Source organism: Cyprinodon tularosa, unplaced genomic scaffold, assembly GCF_016077235.1.
Source record: "Cyprinodon tularosa strain WSP-4 unplaced genomic scaffold, ASM1607723v1 ctg11, whole genome shotgun sequence".
Classification (NCBI taxonomy): domain Eukaryota; kingdom Metazoa; phylum Chordata; class Actinopteri; order Cyprinodontiformes; family Cyprinodontidae; genus Cyprinodon; species Cyprinodon tularosa.
Window position 1 is genome coordinate 2,857,846 of NW_024037893.1, and position 15,600 is coordinate 2,873,445.

The 15,600-nt window shown below is 39.4% G+C and overlaps 1 protein-coding gene across 1 annotated transcript; it reads right to left on the reverse strand.

The window, feature by feature from the left end:
* Positions 1-776: 776 nt before the first annotated feature.
* Positions 777-5,377, reverse strand: gata1a (GATA binding protein 1a). Its single transcript, XM_038295883.1, has 6 exons — positions 5,249-5,377; positions 3,301-3,537; positions 2,720-3,226; positions 1,485-1,630; positions 1,266-1,391; positions 777-1,179 (listed from the first exon to the last, which is right to left on the reverse strand). Exons 2-6 carry the CDS (start codon positions 3,512-3,514, stop codon positions 892-894), a joined length of 1,281 nt encoding a protein of 426 aa, XP_038151811.1. The 5' UTR covers positions 3,515-3,537; positions 5,249-5,377; the 3' UTR covers positions 777-891.
* Positions 5,378-15,600: the final 10,223 nt, after the last annotated feature.

The following is a 15,600-nucleotide window of genomic DNA, read 5'->3' on the forward strand; positions in this document are numbered from 1 at the left end:
CCCCTTTCTCTTACCTGCTCAGCGGTTTTAAAACAGGAAAAAATTTTTTTACTAAGAATTTCTGGAGTTTCAGAGCGACTCATCACTTCGCATGTTATTTCTCTAAATACAGTCATTGTTTCGCTTTTTCAGCTCTGGTTAGTAAGCATTTTCTTTAAAGTGTCTACTCTTTGCTTTCAAGCATGATATGAGAAAGGAAAAATAATTCACACACTTCAACCCTCTAAGGGATGAATCACATCGAATAGAAAAATAAAAAATTTTATCTATTATGAGATGTGTGTTTGTGAGACACATGCCCAGTTGTTCCTCAACGGGCCTACTGGTCAAAGCGTCCAAGCAGGTGTAAGTGTTTCACTTTAGTTGAGTGTTTGTCACTTCTGCGGAATTGGGGATTTGCATAGCGGCTATGTACAATTACACTGTCAAAGTGGATCAGTGTCTGCACAAAGGCACCACTATGCCAGTGCAGAGGAGTACAATACCAGCACACAGGAGCCAACGCTTAGGCCAGGCCACAGAGCTGGGAATTCAAATGACTTAAAACAAAACCCCTCCATCAGTCAGCCATAAGTCAAACATTTTATTCTTCTCTCTGCACTTTATTTCATCTATGCAAATACATAACAGAGAACCAAAGACATTATAACTAATATGTAACTTCACATTACGGAGAGAAAGTGAACAATCCCCAAGCAGATACCTGGAAAAAATCAGATGCTTGTTTGTATTTACAGCAGAGTGAATCTCTCATCAGCAGGCAGGGGTTACATGCCTCACACGATAATAATCAACAAAATATGATAAAATACAGTGAAAGTAAACAAAATCCTCATTCATAGGACATTCTTTATGTACAAAGCCAAAAAAAGCACACTAGCTGCCGTTCGATCACACTAGAGTGGGCACCATGCCGGAGTTGAGATGGTGTTGGTAGGGTAGGCTGCTAGAGGGGTGCAGAGGGGTTGGGGTTGGGATGAGGTGTGGTGTGTGGCTGTAGGTCAGGAGGGTCCCAGGGCCGAGGGAAAAGGGTCCACCGTTATCATCCAGGGGGGGCGGTTGGACCCCGTCTGAGTACTGCTCCAGCAAGGCCGCCTTCTTGCTCTTCTTGTTCTTGCTGGAGACTTTTCTGTTGCGAGTCTGGATGCCTTCCTTCTTCATGGTGAGGGGTCTATTTACCTGGTAAAAGACGAGAGGTATTAAAACACACTGCAGGACTCTGGCTCTGAACATGATTGCTGTTTTTGTCCTCATGTGGGCCTTACGTTGTGCAGTTTGAAGTAGAGACCGCAGGCGTTGCATACGGGCTCTCCGTTGGCATTGCGCCTCCACAGTGTTGTTGTGCTGGTGTGACAGTTGGCACAGAGGGTACCAGCACGCTTACTCACAATCTGAAACACAGAGAAGGGAACACCATCAATGTTTCTATAGAATCAGATATGGTTTTACATCTCAGAAAAGTAGCAAACTACTTAGAGTCCTACCAGTCTCTTCTTGGGTCGGATCAAGGGTCGGTTCTGGCCATTCATCTTGTGGTACAGTCCGCAGGCGTTACACAGGTAGTGGCCTGTACCGTCGCGGCGCCACAGAGGCGTTGCAGTGGCTCCGCAGTTTACGCACTCTCTGGCCTCTGTTTACAAAAGAAAGTGGAGGTTTTTCATTAAGCATAAAAATTTTGATTTGTTTTACTGGGTCCAGAATTTGAGTTAAAAAAAATATGAAAGATCTTGAAGTCTCAGTCACTGTCTTCCTGGAGCTGCTTTGGTGAGTTGTTGAGAAAATGACAACACTGTCTTTTAATTTTCATGCTTTGTCTGAAATCTCTTTTTTTTAATCAGGATATTTCATCAAACTGTAGAGATCATGTGTTAAAAAAAAAAACACATGGGCCAGCCAACAGTATCGAGTTACACAAAGGTGGGAAAAACATACAGCTTCAAGAGAAAAACCTTCTGTTCCTTTTATATTAATGTGGAAGAATATTTTAGCGTCATGTGAGTGAATAAAGTTTAATTCCCCCTCCCCCCCCTGCTTCCTGTCCTCTCAACCCCAGTCAGTAACCCCAAAGTGTTGCTTTAACTAGTCTAGTTCTGGTGGAGGTTATTTCCAGTTAAAAGGACATTTTTCTCTCCACTGTCGCCACCTACTTGCTCAAGAGGAAGGATTGCTGTTAAGCAAATAAATTGATGCTATCCATTTGGCTTCTTTTGGGAAATAAACTTTTTAACCAAACGGAATAAACAAACAACCCAAAACATGGATAAATGTTGAACGCATTTAAAGCATTGGCCGTTAGATTTTACTGATTTTTTTTATTTTTCTCATAAACCGCATATGAATTAGATTCATTTCAGTTCAAATGTTTCTTAAAATATCATTATTTTCAAATTTGTACTTTAAAAATAAACCGAATCAAAGTGCACCTTTGCACTGTCAAACAAATGACTAAAAGGAGGCTCCTACACGTTTTTTACACTAACAAAAAAATGTCAGTTTAGAAAATATCTCAGGTTTGGGGGAAAAAAGATTGATTTCAAGATTTTTGCTTAAATCTAGGAATTACAATAAAAAAGCAACTTATTTTTGCATAACATTATATTTTCACAAATTTTTTTGTTATAACAGAAGCAGGAATAATGGTTGGCTTTTTGTATGTTTGATATTTTTTCCTGAATTGTAGTGAAAATATCAGAACCATGAGGTTTGTGTTGATTCTCACCTGGAGTGGTTGCCCTCATCTTGTTTCGAAGTTTCGGCGAATAGGAGGGGCTGATCCATGCTCCAGCGCCGGAGTAGAGGGCTGCGGAGCTGTACTCCTGGGGCCCGCTCATGTAGGAGCTGTAGGGGCTCAGCATGTGTGAATGTGAGTGTGATGATTGGGTGTACATGCTCCCTGCTGCAGGAGTCAGATTTAGAAAGTTGCTGCTGGCCCCTGAACCCCCCAGGGGACTAAGACGCTCTGCTTTGAGGGCCTCCTGAAGACGGGGACTCTCTCTTCCTTCTCTTCCAGGAGACGAGTACCCGTCTCTGGAGGTGGTGAAGGAGGAGGAGACCCCAGGGGTGTAGAGGGAGGTTGGGGTGTGGAGGTGGAGTGGCGTCTTGGTGAGGGGACTGCTGCTCCAGGTGGGTGCTGCAGAGTTGTAGGGTACACTCAGAGGGTGGTTGGAGGACCCATCCAGTAGCTGGAGATTACTGAGAAGACTGGGGGAGGTGTACACCTGCCGGACTTTAAAAGCAAAACAAGAATGAGAGAATCAAATCTTGGTTTAGGGGATAAAGAGGGACTTTTTCAGTGCTCACCAGAGCTGTGTCTGTAGCTGGACGGAGCTCGGCTGTGGCTGGGGTTAGGGAAGAATGAGGAAAGCCCAACATAGTCGGTGTCTGTACCAGAGAAAAAGGCTTCTCCTTCTTCTCCAGAAGCCAACAGGCCCGGATCAGAGGAGAAACCAGCAAGGGGGTCAGAGCTGAGCAGAGTGGGAGACGCCCAGTGGGACTGATCTGACGAATCCTCCATGTTCACAGGAGATAAAGTTTACCCTGAAGAAAAGCAGAAATAAAACAGATTGATCATTTTTTTATCCTGTTATTTCCGGCACCACCCTTCCTCCCTCTGCACAGCTCTGCCACCACAGGTGACTCGGATTGATCAGATAATGCAGCATCTCTGGCAACACTTAGCTAACACGACAAACAAGTGCAACTTGAAGTTATCAGGGACAAGATCTCTCGACAGCAGGCTTTTTCAAACTTCCTTTTCTAGGATCCTCATTTGACTGTGGCTGAAAGTAACAACTAAAAATAACCGGCACTTTAAAAGTAGTGATGCAGCCAGTGACCGAACGGTTACTAGGTGGTCTTAAACATGATAGGTGTGCCGGTTAGACGTATGCTAAAGATATGCCCGAGGGGACACCCTATGTGATGAAAGTCTCGTCTCTCGTCTCGTCGTCTCCCGCTTTATCCGGAACCGGGTCGCGGGGGCAGCAGACTAAGCAGAGACTCCCAGACTTCCCTCTCCGCAGACACCTCCTCCAGCTCTGTTGGGGGAAGCCCTAGGCGCTCCCAGGCCAGCCGAGAGACATAGTCTCTCCAGCGTGTCCTGGGCCGTCCCCTGGGCCTCCCCCCGGTGGGACATGCCTGGAACACCTCCCGAGGGAGGTGTTCCAGGGGGCATCCGAAGAAGATGTCTGAACCACCTCAACTGACTCCTCTCGATGTGGAGGAGAACCGGCTCTACACTGAGCCTCTCCCGAATGACCGAGCTCCTCACCCTATCTCTAAGGGAGAGCCCAGCCACCCTGCGGAGAAAGCTCATTTCAGCCGCTTGTATCCGGGATCTCGTTCTTTCGGTCATGATCCAAATTTCATGACCATAGGTGAGGGTAGGAACGTAGACCGACCGGTAAATTGAGAGCTTTGCCTCTTCGCTCAGCTCTCTCTTCACCAGGACAGTGAAGAAAGTGACACATGAAAAAAAAAAAAGTTCAGAGTGGGGGCAGATTTCGTTTTTCGTTTCAGCTGGACTCATAAACAGCCTGCACAGATAGTTAAAGCTATCGCTCTTCCAGTTAACATAAAAACATTTATAAAGAGATGAAAAAGAAGTGATAGTAAATGTCCAGGCCACTCTCGATCAGCATATATACAGAAAAGCAAAAATAAAAGTGGCTGTTAGCCGTTGAGAAAATCTGATTTTCCCCATTAATATAATTCTTAGTATGTTCAGCTTCAATTGAACAGCCCCTCAACTTCCTAATAAACAATAAAAAAGTATGATCTTAGTAAAAAAAATATGATGGTAAAAGTGTAAAGGCATCTAAGGGTGAGACAGCATGCCGTGGTTGGATGGGCAAAAAAAAAAAAAAAGTCAGCAAAGCAGGTGACTAGATGGAGAGCTTCTACATAAATACATCTCAATGCATACTGATAATAACACAGATTTACACTTCATGAACAGTAAGTGTTACAGATATAGAATTAATATAAGAACACAAAATAATTAATCCAAATGTCAATAAAAAACAAAAAAACTAAACACAAGGCCAGAAAAATATACTCCGTAGGAAACAGAGTTGGTTTTAGTTTTCACATGAATAATGACGAAGACTAAAATTGGCCCCCAGGCAATCAGCATGTAAATCCTACAGTGAAAGCTTTGTCTTCCTTTTTAGCAAACCCTGGTACACCCAAGCAGAACAATTATGCAGACACCTCAAGAACATCAATCCGACATACAGAGGTCACCTACCAGAGTGGATGTTCACCAAATTTCTAGAACCTCTGTTGATGATGGCCTGCTCGTCTGACTAACTGTCTCGCCGCAGGCTGATGGCTACAAGAACAACTTCTTCAACCAGTAGCAAAGTTTAGGGCTTACGAGTCTGTGGGAGGGGTTGGAGACAACTTTTTTTTTAAAGGACACACCTCTCTGGTCCACAGAGAAAGGGCTTGCATGATGGCAGATGTTACATATTTACAGCAACAGGGGAAAAAAAGAAAATCACATTTAACTGTGTCATTTATTGACGAAATACAAATCGTCCTTGTTATCATCAGAGGGTTTGTGGCACTGGAAGGCCGTTCTAAATCTTAGTTCCTCTGCTCTTCCTCTGTGTCCCTGTGTGCTGCTTGCATAGCCTTGATAACATGCACTCATCACAGATGATTCCCACCACGAATAAAAAAGCGCCAAACCACGGCTGTTATCAAGCTGCTCCAGGTGATGGACAGAAATACTGGATGAGGTGGGTTTATTTTATAGTGGGCTTTGCATGCTGGGGCAGATGCAATGAGAAGGATGCCACTTGGGAGCAAGCTCCATGCCGGGCAGCGAGAACCTACCATGGGAGGTTTCTCTGTGTCTGTTGATGAAATGTGCATACAGCCCCAGATAAGAGCGAGCCCACATGGAAAAGAGTTTGAGAGAAACGTTTGAACAACGCAGGGGTAAAATGCAAAGACTCAATTTCTTTGTGGTCCAGGCAAAGCTTGGAGTGAAGCGCAGTAATGCAAATCGGGAAAGGAGCAGCAATCATAGGGGAGAGATATGGTCTGGACATGGACTGGCAGCGCACAAGCCTGATACTGTGCCATTCATTTGGTAGTCAAAACAGCTCCCCAAATTTCCTCTCTCTTGGTTCATTTAGTTTTCAGGGAAATCAGGGGAGAAAAACAGTTAGGAAAAAGCCTTAGTGTCATGTAACACAGCTTTTTACAGCCTTTTAAGAAACCACAACAGTTAGAGAGTTTATTCCTAAGAAATGGTAGATGGGGGCACTGATAAACTGCATCAGTTAGCCCAGATGCAAATAAATACATGGATCATGACAGCTGTGTGGAAAAAAATTTATTTATTAGATCAACCATCACTCTAAACATTTAATTCCCAGCCAGGATTATTCAAGTAATAAATTCTGTGAATAAAGCCAACAGAAATAAACTGATGAATATAGCTAAAGTCAACACTGTCAACCTCAGTAAACCTTTTATGACATTGATGATCAGGAAACAATAGAACGGCTTAAATATCTTCTTTAATCAGACACTCAGGTGATAGATCTTTCTAGGTGAAAACTAAGATTGGATTTATCAAATGTTTATCAATTTTATTGAATAAGGCCAAAGTAAAGTGAGGAGGGCTTTTATAGGGTACTGTGAGAAAGTTGGTGTTATCCATGTACAAGGTAAATACACGGCTTGTTACTTTCATATAGGGCTGATAGACTATATCTTTAAAAAATATATATAAATTGTTTATAAAGTTAAAAAAAATGTATGGTTTCCTTAGCTTTAATTCTTTGAAAAATATGCATGGGTCTCACACAAATAAGAAATGTGCAGAAAAATAGGCCCAGGATGGGATAACCCACATTATACATAAAGCCCCTGAGGTGGCTGTCTATGTAGATTTCACATCAGGAAGCTCTACATCCAAAAATATACCCAATGTAAGACAAAGTCTTAACTGTTATTTTAAATGCCCTGCAAAAAAATAATGGCATATATCATTGTAGTATTGCTACTTCCCATCCACTGTGTGCTTCGGAGCAGAAAGTACACATTTCTTAACATTATCAGAAACCCTTCAGACCCCCTCATGAAAGTTTTGAGCAGCTACCATCAGTCAAATGGGAAATCAAAACCAGACTGTTACCCAGCTCTCTGCCAGGTTGTTCCTGGTGGTTTTTTTTCTTCTAACTAACTAACTAACTTGGATAATCCAGGTCCACATAGACTGGAGGCTAACTACCTGGTTAAGTGAACAGTAAGAAGGGTTTACAGGTCTACTTTCTGTGCCCTGGTTAACCACCTCTGCATTAACCAACTAGCTATTGGCCCCAAGTACCACACTGAGCCTGATTCTGCTGGAGGTTTGTTCCTGTTAAAAGAGAGTTTTTCCTCTCCACTGTCGTTCCAAGCATGCTTGGTGTGAGGGATTGCATTCGAGTCAATGAGTCGATGCAATCAACTGGTTTACCTTAGATAGAACATTTTGAACCAATTTGACTGTATGATCTGGTTGAATTGTATCCTGACGTTGTTTGTATTTATTTAACTCTTGGCTCCACACAGGAATCCCATGGGAAGATTAGGCCCACTCAGTAACTAGAGATTCAAATGGTTCCCATATACTGTCAAAGGATTGCAATGGTTGATGTTTCACTAACCCAAAATAACCAAGTAAAATTGATGATAGTCTCTTACTTAACCAATAATGTCAGAACCTGGATCTGTAAATAACCCTAAACCCAACTTAACTAGGCTTCAGTTTCAAGTTTAAAAAGAAAAAGAGCAGGACATTCTATCTGCTGTGCTCCTTCATAAACTAGCTATTAGCAATACAGGCTAATAACAGCCATCATTGCATTACATGTATTCATCTCTAAATGAACAAATTACAAAAGAGTTTACATTGTTTTGCATTTAAAATAATAAATAAAATCCAAAACATCACAAGGGCTAAATAAGAGTTTACTGTGGCAGCTTTGTATTTAATATGAGACAGCCATATTGGATTTTGAGGGCAGTAAGAGATCTTACACTTTGTATAAGAAATTTTTTCTAGTTTATTTATCAACCTTTGGATAATTTAACTACATTGCTGTACCACAACAAAGCAAAGACACATTAGACCATATTTATTCATTTTAACGTCCAGGTCCTGTATCAATAAGCATTTCTGCCATGTTGGTGATACCTGAAAGATGTTAGAGTTGTGAAGATAACTTTTTAGTGACAGCTTGATGCCATTTTTTCCTGTGTATTTGTCCATTATATCCGACAAAAATCAGAAGGACAGCTGTGTCAAAGTCAGATGATGCTGAGCTGAGCTGCACACAGCGTACATCAGCTTACGTGGCTGTTATGAGGAGGAGCGACGAAGACGGGTTCTGTGTGGCAGTGTGGACAGCTGGGCAGGGACGCTGCAGCCTGCAACGCCCTGATAAGCGCTAATCAAGATGAAAGGAGGAGGCCGGGAATTACAAGCCCGCTGCTTGCTGTTGCACAGCAGTAGGTCCACAGGCCTCTATAGCATTGCCCTGGTTGTGCTTACAATGACAGGAGCACACATACAGCATGCAGTCAGTTGTCACCATTTCCCTCTTCCACTTGAAGTGACACTACAGTGTGAAGTACAGGACAGTTTGGATTGGTGATTGAGCCAGTCGTAACTGGATGAAGGATGGCGCTTTGTGTCACCACTGGACTTTGATGGCAGCCTTCAAATTCCCAAGAAACCGGCTTCTGTGAGGCGGTGGTCTTATCTCTTTGGTGCAGGGCTGCAGCAGCAGTGCTATACCCAGGAGAGCTCTCTCTCTCTCTCCCTCACTCACTAACACACAGACTCTCATCACCAAACTCTATAGAGACGAGTTGCCTCCTCAATGCAGATCTTGGCACGTGAGGTGATATTTTTTGCAGCACAGGAGTGTGAAAGTATTGCTCTGACTAATAAAGTTAGATCTTCATTTAGCTATCGTAACTTTTTATACTGCTGAGCTTCTGTAATCTCAGAACACAGCTGTGAAAAACAGTAAAATGATTTCCTCCTGTATTCTTTCTTTATTTTCCCGTAAACTGTTATTTTGGTTTTTTGCTGGTTCCAGTGTAAAAAGAGGAGCACTTTTATTAGTAGCAATGATGTTTGTGAAATCTTTTTTCTAAGAAAGTTTTTCTTAATGCAATTTAACTCTTTCTAAACAAATTTGTCCCATTAATTTATCCTTAACTCTATATATTTCTTTGAGATTTTGCCGTAGATCCACAAGAAGTAGAAACATCCCTCGATTAATACCTAGTAGAACATTCTTACGGCTTCGAATAAATTATTCTGCAGAAGAAAAAGCAGAACGGACTTGGTTAGAATGGATTTACACAGTGAGTTGCATCGGTCAAAATAAGACTGAATGTATCCGTCTTAAATTGGTCGAGACAATTTTTTATTTTACGAACTTGTCTTTCTAATATGGCTAGCCTGCTTGTCACAACCTAATGGTTATGACATTGAGCTCAGGATCCAGAGGTTCTGAGTTTAAGCTCCACTCCCACAGACCACCACTATGGGTCCCTTAACCCCACACTGCTCCCCGGGTGCCTTACAATGGCAGCCGACCTGCTCCCCAAGGGGATGTGTTAAATGCAGAGAGCTCATTTTGTTGCTCTGTACTTGTGACAGTGTAATTACAATACAACGCTGACAATAAAAAGTTAGAAGCAGTGTAAAAAATAACCTCCAGGTTACTGGCGGATGGGGGATGGCTTTAATCCAATAGACCAATGATACCTCCATAGGAAGTAGGAGATAAGGTTTTCTGAATAAAGTGATGACAGTTTAGATTTTATTCAGAGTAAAAAAAGGTTATCTTGATTTATCATTTAACATTTGGCCCTTGATTGATCCTTTTAAGTAGAATAGATCACATTACAATACATTAAATTAGAATAAGATCAACAAAACATCTATTTGTTTTTTTGAGGAGTCATCACCTTGGAAACCTGCCTTGATCATGTTTCAACATGTTGTTGTTGTTGCTGGGCTTTAATTAAAACCTGCCAACAAATCAAAGTGTGATTTTGGTCCTCCTCCTGCATTGATGTCAATCTGAAAATGTTGTTAACATTAGCCCGCCTTGCTGTCACCACTCTTGTCTCTATTCCATCAAAAGAGGCGCTTCCAATAATCAGGGATTCACCTGCAGGCAGTCGGTAAGTGTAACATGTTACCTATCGTGTGGAAACGATGGAAAACAAACCATAGTAAAAGCCTAATGTTACTATCCCTCTATTCACCTGAATGAGCATATAGACATGTTACCCTCATGAGGAAAAAAGGGGTATGAAAAGCAGTCCCAATGAGCTATACTTTTTGTTCTTCTAAAACTGATTAAACATGAATTTAAAGTCAATTTGAGAAGGATTTTATGAGTAAAAACACTAGGTTAGACTTCTATAAATATCCCAAAAAAGTTTAAAAACCTAAAAAGAATATATAAGAGGAAAAGCATTTGAACAAGGATGGAGCCCTGAGGAACCCCACAGTTACTGTAAGTAGTAGAAAAACTGTAGAAGAGTACTCTCATTATTGAACTGGAAAAACTCCCAACCAACAGTTACGGCTGAAACAATTTTGACTCTGTGACACCAACACGAGTGACGACCTAAACCTCTAAAATGAGAAATCAAAATGCCCTGACCTAAGGTTAAGCTGGATCAAATCCAGCTGATAAATTCTGCAAAACAAGGAAAGTTGGACCGCTAATTTCTTAGGGAAAGATTTAAAATCATGATGACTCTAATTAATTTAAACAAACTTTGATTGTTTATTATATATATCCAAACCAGTATGGATGAGATTATTTGAATCTTTCTGTTTAGTTGGCTTGAATTGACTATGAATATCTATGATAAACTAAACTGTATAAAGTGCCCTGAGACAATAATTGTTTCTTGAATTGCTTAAATATAATTTATTATTATATATTATATATTTATTGAACTGAATTTCATGAACAGAAAGATTTAGGTTGTTCTTCTTATCTAGAGGTTGTATCACGACATGCCTTTAAATGCAGCTTTTATTTTAAATAACAAATCAGGGATGTGTTCATAAAATCAACACATGGTTCTGTATATTTTAAAAGGTCATAAAATCCCACTGTGTTTTTGTGTGAGACAAAAAGATGGATGAAAATTTTCCACCTGAAATGGAAAACTGATTGGTTCAAATTAAAACAGAAATTGACATGGAGGTGAGATGGATGTACTTCAGGAGGACATTTGAATGTAGTTTGATCTGATTAGAGGCTCCCACATGTTTACTTTATCTGCAACATCAAAAGAAGAAAACTAGAAATGGATTTTTCATTATATTAACTTTTTATGATCACATCAATACCAGATTTGTGAAAATTTCACCTGTCATGGTTGCCCTGCCAACAGAGCTCTGCAGCTCCTCCAAAGTTACTGCAGGCCTCTGGCAGCTTCTCTGATTAGTTCTCCAATTCCTGAGTTTTTCAGGTGGTTGTTCATGTCTCAGTAGGTTTGCAGAGGTGCTGGACTCTTTCTCTTTTATAATAATGGGTTGCCATAAAATCTAGAAGCGGTCAGTGAGCTGTCAAGAGCTGAGAACATAGTTCAATACTTTAACTGTGCAATGAACTTTAGTACAACTTCCACCCTGACTTGTCTGCTGTCCTCCTCTTCATGGTGATGTTTGTTTTCTAATGTTCTAAACTTCTGTTCTTTATAGAACAGTTATTTCTGCTCTGATTAAATTAAAGAGGAACACCGTTTTTTTACATTTTACATTGAGTTTTGTGTCATTTGGAGCTGTTCTGAAGATATTCGGTTTTGTTATATCCAAGTAACGTCTTCCTATGGGCAACGACTTGAAGGAACAAACTAAACTGTTCATAATTTATTCTTTATGGTACGCCAGCATTCATAACATGTAGGCGAATCACTGTCCCCCAGACATCCGCGGTTATATTTTTTTACATTTATATTTATTTTTTTAACAAAGCGGCGTGTCTATGACGTCATCCGCGCGCGTCGGCTACCGTTCATTCATCCTGTCCGCTGAACTGCTGCTAGTTTTACTCACATGCCTGGAAGATGTCTAGTGCTACTACCACAGATGATCTCGCTCTTAAAATGGAATTGAACGATTCAGATTAGCTAGCTGAATGAATAGAAGGGGTCGAGCGTAGCCGCCTGTGGCCCGGGCTGCCTGTAATAACTCCAGTCCGGCGCACGTATGACGTCATACACACTCCGCTTTGTTTTAAACAGATAGACATACAGATAGACTTTACTTAGTTATCAGGGGCCTCTGAAGGCTTTTGGTTGCAAAAAAAAAAAATATATTTAAGGGTGTCAATGAAAGGTGGATAAATATAAATAGACACCATATTTAACAGATTTGTAATTTTTTAAGCAATTATTCATTCCTAAAAATAAATAAATACACAAATAAATAAATACAAACTGGAAAAACAAAAGGTATATGAATGCTTTTGCAGGACAGTTTGACCAGCTCCTGTTGCATAGCCACATAATATTAGGTAACAAATGTAATATTGTTCTTTAGCACATTATCACATTAAACTAAAGAGCAGGAGGAAATGCAGCAAATACTTGCCATGGGAGTATTCTTACAAAGATTCCTACATACACGAATATATATATATATATATATATATATATATATATATATATATATATATATTTTTTTATTTTTTATTTTTTATTAAAAACACTTTACTGCAGTATTAATGTGGTGTCAAATCATCTGTCAAAGCACAGTACACACGGAAGAACACCTGATGCATTTAACCTTGATGGAGCTGATGGAGACCTGGCTTAACATGGGCATCTGCTGCCCCCTAGTGGCCAATCATGTTGCCAGATTACCAGGAGACGTTTCAGGATGTATCTATCGCTTGTTTGTGTGATTAAATAAACAAACATTTAAAGAAAGGAGAAAGAATTAAAGGGGAATAAAAAAACACATCAAATTGATAGAACATAACAGAAAGCTGTGTAGCAGTCTGATGATTATGGTACACAAAGTTTATGGAGAGGTTATGAGAGGTTTCTAACGAGGTTCAGATCCGTTTTCCTGCAGCAGCTCTGACACAGATCCTGGATGGAAGGTGGGGACATCATGCATGACATCTCCTTCTCTGTTAATTGGCCTCTGCAGGATGTAACGGTAAATAAATTCAACCCATCATTGTTTCCTTACAAATCTGCAAAGGTCTGAAGACAACAAAATGTACACTTAAAAGAAGAGCAGCATCTTTCCATCATATTTTTACTAAAGTAAAACCAAAAAGTGTACATTTAAGAATTTACTCAAGCCAATGCGAAACAAATATTTGGTAAAAAGGCAACTGAGTAACTGCTCAAAACATCTGATTTAACATTTAGAAAAATAAAGCTGCACAAAATATAAAATAATATATTTATTCTGGTATTTAAAAGAATAAAAATAAACACATCTACCAAACAATTACATTATAGCAATATCAGCAACTGTTTTTACTCATAGCAACCGTTTGATACGTTTTAAAACGTATGAAACAGGTATTAATACTATGCTTTTAAATACATTAAATGGGGTAACTTCTAATTTTACTTGATCTCTGAACACCACAGCAGAATCAGGGGATAAAAAAATAACAAGTAAGTCTAAAATATAAACTGTATGTGCCTCTCTCAAGTTTTCTTTACACAAGCTTGTTTTCAATTGAGTGAAGTTATTCATGATGAGTAGAGTAGCCAGAAATCTTTATTTTAACTAAAATTAAAGTAAAACATAAACTGGTAATCTACCGCTAAAAACTGTAGCTGAGTAAATTTGGCTGTTTTACCATCTCAAGCGTAGCATTCAGAGAAAAGCAGCATCTTTGATTAAAGGCTATTAAAGATGAGGAAATTCTTTGGAATTTGCCATAAGTGTATTTAAATAAATGTGAATATTTTGGACATTTTTACCTATTTCAACAATTAACTTCAAAAGTTTAATTTGTCTAGGCTAATAGATAGCAGGTTATGTTTACTTTGCCATCTTCTAACTTTTGCATGGGAGGTTGGTGCCTGTTTCCAGTTATCTTTGGCCTAAAGACAGGAATAAACCATAGACAGGTCTTCATGTAGAGAGTAGACACACCAAAGGGCTTAGAGTCACTAATTGGCCAAATACTCATTATGTATGACTGTGGGAGGAAGCCGGAGTACCCAGAGAGAACTTAAGACCTTTTTGCTGCATGGCAACAGGGCTACCATACAATAACAGTGGCATCAGAAACAAAATTGCTGCCATACCTCATAATGAGTTGTTTATTAAGCTGCACCTGATGAAAGACATGTTGCTAAGCAACCAAAAGAGGACAAACTTGTTATCTTTATGCATTTATTCTGTATATAAACACTTGTTGGTGGAGGAGGAGTATAAAACAAGCAAAGAACACCGTAGATCATTCTACTTGCTGTTTTCTCTTCAAATGGAGAGCCTTCCATACTGTTTGGTTAGTGAGAGAGAAGAGAAAGTCATGAAGAAAAGAAAAAATAACTGGGGGGGACAAGTACATCAACATAGCCTGCATTAGATGGACAATTCATGAGTGAACAGTTCTTCTAGAACCAGCACATTAAAGATAAAAGCACAAGGTAGCTGCTCAGTGATTTTTTTTTTAAATCCAGTACAAAATCAGTGTAACCATCTGCCAGGATGGAGCATTTTAACGTTTCTTTCGGCTGACAGTCTTAAAGACGAAGATTTTATTTTCTAGGACTTGGCTCACGCATACACTTCCTTACTGAATCCTTACACTGAAGATCATATCCACACAAATTTTTTAAATGTCAACATATAAATATTACAAATCTTTTGTTTTTCTTATTTAACTTGAGTTTAATTTAATGATTAAATTGAACTGAATGAATTTGAAACTGAATTTTCTGTGCTCATTATGAAAAGCATTCAAACTTAGAAAAAAATACAACCTATCAGTTTTTACTGTATTTATATAACTATTGATTTTTTTTTTACTGAGTAAATAAAAAAAAGACTCTCCAATAACATCCGATCAATAAGATAAATTAAATTATTTAACATTTAACTATCACCTCTGCTTCTTTGTTTAAGTGCACGATTGTATATTTTTTGTTTAAAACAATTTGAGGGTCAAAGCGCAAGAGGGCCACACAGGTGCGCAATCAAATGATGCTTTCAAAGCCGTTAGCCTTTATAAAGACATTTAACAAACATAATGACGGCAAAAAATTTTTTTATCATTGTTTACTTATTTTGAATCATGTATGTTATAATTTATATAGAAGTTGTTTAACAAGGAAATATAAGTCAGACTAACAGTATACAACATTTCCTGAAAAGTGCTGCCCCTTGCTTTTTCTTTTTTATTTGTTGCTTCCTGTATCCATGAGCTACATTACTGTTTTGTGCCTTAAAATTTGTAATTAGACATTTTGGAAGCTAAAATAAAAAGTTTAAAAACATTTCAGGAAGATAAATCATTTGGTCCTGCTTAAATGACAGGTGATCCGGGAATTTCCGAGCAGCACTTGAAGGCATCA

Bases quoted from the DNA above. Each gene is read 5' to 3' on its own strand.
- gata1a (XM_038295883.1), bottom strand. From the start codon at position 3,514: ATGGAGGATTCGTCAGATCAGTCCCACTGGGCGTCTCCCACTCTGCTC. The intron at 1,392-1,484 runs GTAGGACTCTAA...TCTGTGTTTCAG, and splicing joins TCCGACCCAAGAAGAGACTG to ATTGTGAGTAAGCGTGCTGG. The intron at 1,180-1,265 runs GTAAGGCCCACA...GTCTTTTACCAG, and splicing joins TCTACTTCAAACTGCACAAC to GTAAATAGACCCCTCACCAT.